Source organism: Pelophylax lessonae (assembly GCF_965119305.1).
Source record: "Pelophylax lessonae genome assembly, chromosome: 6".
Classification (NCBI taxonomy): domain Eukaryota; kingdom Metazoa; phylum Chordata; class Amphibia; order Anura; family Ranidae; genus Pelophylax; species Pelophylax lessonae.
Genome location: NC_138773.1, coordinates 43,211,053 through 43,214,372, shown reverse-complemented (window position 1 = coordinate 43,214,372; position 3,320 = coordinate 43,211,053). Strand labels below are relative to the sequence as shown.

General features: G+C 45.1%; 1 protein-coding gene across 1 annotated transcript; it reads right to left on the bottom strand.

The window, feature by feature from the left end:
• Positions 1 to 374: 374 nt before the first annotated feature.
• Positions 375 to 2,076, bottom strand: LOC309557945 (E3 ubiquitin/ISG15 ligase TRIM25-like). The gene has a single exon (XM_082260818.1). It carries the CDS (start codon positions 2,010 to 2,012, stop codon positions 465 to 467), a length of 1,548 nt encoding a protein of 515 aa, XP_082116944.1. The 5' UTR covers positions 2,013 to 2,076; the 3' UTR covers positions 375 to 464.
• Between the last annotated feature and the right edge of the window lie 1,244 nt (positions 2,077 to 3,320).

The window sequence follows — 3,320 nt, the reverse complement described above, 5'->3', positions numbered from 1 at the left end:
TATGTATCATGCAGTGGGCTCCTGTACTGTTTGTGGGCTATGTACCATGTGGTTGGGCTCCTGAACTGTGTGGGGGCTCTATACCATGGTGGGGGGCTCTGTACCATGTGGATGGGCTCCTGTACTGTGGTGGGGTGGCTATGTACTCTGTGGGCACCCTCTGCTCTGAGAAGCTCTGTACTGTGGGGTTTGGGGTATTATTCTCTGGCACTCTGAAAAAATAGCCTTGAGTATGGTCATAGTTTCAAAATTTTATACAATTGAAACTGATCATTTTGACTCATCAGTGCTTTATAAACAAAATTAAAATGCATTTGTTCCCTAAAACTGAGATACTAAGGAGCAAATTTATATCTAATTTATATTAAAAAAAAAAAAGGTTGTATGATTAAGCTATGTCCCTCTTGTAAAATGAATAGGTGATCTGACACTGGAGAGCCCAGGACAAAGGTTATACATTCTTATTACATTATTCTTATAATGGAATTTTCAAACACAAAGAAAGCAGCATTGAGGGGCTCCGTGAAGGTGGCGGTGAAGGTGTGGAGGTGTCTGATGGGGTCACACAGCTGGTAGAAGGAAAGACGCCCCTCATCATAATCCAGATAGATCCCAACTGTATTTAAAGAAGAGTTGGAGTCTATTTTTTTAACAAAGTCTTTGTGCCGGGCTTGGAGACCAGTTCTTTGAGTCAGACCCCATGACTTGTCATTATAACCTATAAAAGATTCAATTCCCTCTGTCTTCCTGTCTATGCTCTGAGTGACCATCCCAACCAGCCATTCCGCTGCTCCACTCACATCCACCTCCCAGTAATGTCTCCCTGATGAGAAGCTCTGTGTACTCAATACCTGTCGGACTGTAAACCTCTCTGGATCATCCGGCTTGTTCTCTGGTTTACTGCTACCAGAAGCTGATTTGAGATTTTTCGATATAAAAGTGCGATTGCTGGCTGTTTTTATATCCAGTAGGATATCTGACTTCTCCATTATTGAGAATTGTCTCTTTGTCTTTAGATCCATCAGAGTGTCAGTAAAGTGGAGAAGTCCTCTGTGAAGCATCTGTGAGATCATTCCTTCATCCAGACATCCGGCATCTCTTACATCACCACTCCTAGGAATGATGTCATCAATGATCATTTCTTTTTTTAGCACAGTTAATGGATCTGAAATCTTACGTAAGTCCTCAACTTCATTAATTTTCCTGGACAGCTTGTTCTTCAGTGTCTCCAGCTTGTGGAACAGATCACAGACTGACTGGGAGATCTCCTCCTCCTGTCTGGAGACCTCAGTCAGAACTCTCTTCTCTACATCATCCAGATGTCTCCTGATGTCTCTAAACAGCTCAGTGACTCTCCTGGTGACATCAGCTGCTTTTCTTTTCTCTCCCGTCCTGTGATTTCCCAGATTCTGCATTCGCTTCTCAGTCTCTTGTTTCTCAGTGTTCAGTTTCTCAGTAACATCTTTCAGTTTCTCTATCTTCTTCTCGGAGGCCTCATTCAGAAGGTCCACCTGGTGTCCTCTATGTTTTCCAGCCACCCAGCAGGACATACAGATACAGGCACTGTCCTCTGTGCAGTAATATTTCAGGATTTCTTGGTGTATGGAACATTTTCTGTCATCAAATGATGTGGTGGGATCAGTTAAAATGTGGTGCAGTGACTTGCTGTGATTGCTTAAGTGCATTTCACAAAATGAGGCCTCACAGTGTAGACATGTTTTAGTAGCTGGTACAGGAGGATTACAGTATGTACAGAAGACCTCCGGGTGAGAAGATCTTATATTATCCACAATGTTACACAACTTCCTGTTCTTCTCCAGCGGAGGGCGCTCTGTATACTCCTCTCTGCACTCCGGACAGGAATAATTGGTAGACTTCCTCTCTTGTGTATTCAGCACAGTCATTATACAATCCCGGCAGAAGCTATGTCCACATTTCAGTGATACGGGCTCCTTATAAAGGTTCAGGCAGATGGAGCAGCTCAGCTCCTCTCTCAGGCTGGAAGTAGCCATACTGGGGTGAAAAATAAACTTTTGCTTCAACTCGAAACAGAAGAGAAGCTGGGAACGGTTGATCTGTTCCGAACACGGAAATGAATGTGAAAGTATTTCTTGGAATGCTTCCCAGGAAGTGAGCGTCATGTAAAATGAGATCCTCCTTGTTCACTTAACCCTTTATTTGCTCTGGTTGACACAGCAACTCTACATGATATTGGTTGAGGAGGTCTCCTATATTACACGCTTCCCACCCAGCGTACACATCTATACTTCTTGGACTGGAAGCGGTTAAACCAGAATCATGAAACTAACCATGAAAGAAATCAGCTCTTAGGAAAAATAAACTTTCTAAGATGTAGCCGCCAACACTATACCTTGGTTCAAGATATATACAAAATCAAATAGGAAACGTGTAGCTTTATGTTAACCACTTGCCGACCGCCCATGGTACTTTTACTGCGGGCAGGCGGCATTGACAGGCAAAGCAACATATGTCGCTTTGCCCGTGTAACGTCAAAAAACCCTATCTCGTGAAAATTCCCTACCCTCGTCACTTCCTGTGCACATACGTCATGGAACAGCTAAGCAGCTTACCACTGCACATACTCACAGCTCCGGAGGGTAGCACCTACGTCATTGAACAGCTGAGCAGCTTACCAGTGCGCACGCTCACAGCTCCGGAGGGTAGCACCTACGTCATTGAACAGCTGAGCAGCTTACCACTGCGCATGCTCACAGCTCCGGAGGGTAGCACCTACGTCATGGAACAGCTGAGCAGCTTACCAGTGCGCATGCTCACAGCCCCGGAGGGTAGGGTATTTTCACGGGGTAGGGTTTTTTAACGTTACACCACAACAGCTGTTGCCGCGGGTACATTAAATCATCTCCGCTGCAAGCTTAAATCATGTCCGCTCCTACCCCTGTCACTTCCCTGATCTGGGTTACTAAATGTAAAAGTGGCGGGTGTATGAAAATATAAATCACGGAGATCTCGGCTCCGCGATTTATATTTTCATAGACCTGCCACCGCTTTTACATTTAGTAGCCGAGATCAGGGAAGTTACAGGGGTTGGAACGGAGATGATTTAAGGTTGCAGCGGAGATGATTTAATGTACCCACGGCAACAGCTGATGCGGTCTAACGTTAAAAAACACTACCCCGTGAAAATTTCCTGCCCTCCGGAGCTGTGAGCATGCGCAGTGGTAAGCTGCTCAGCTGTTCCATGACGTATGTGCACAGGAAGTGACGAGGGTAGGGAATTTTCACGAGGTTGGGTTTTTTTAACGTTACACCGCCCTGCCCTGTCCTATGAGCGCAATGTA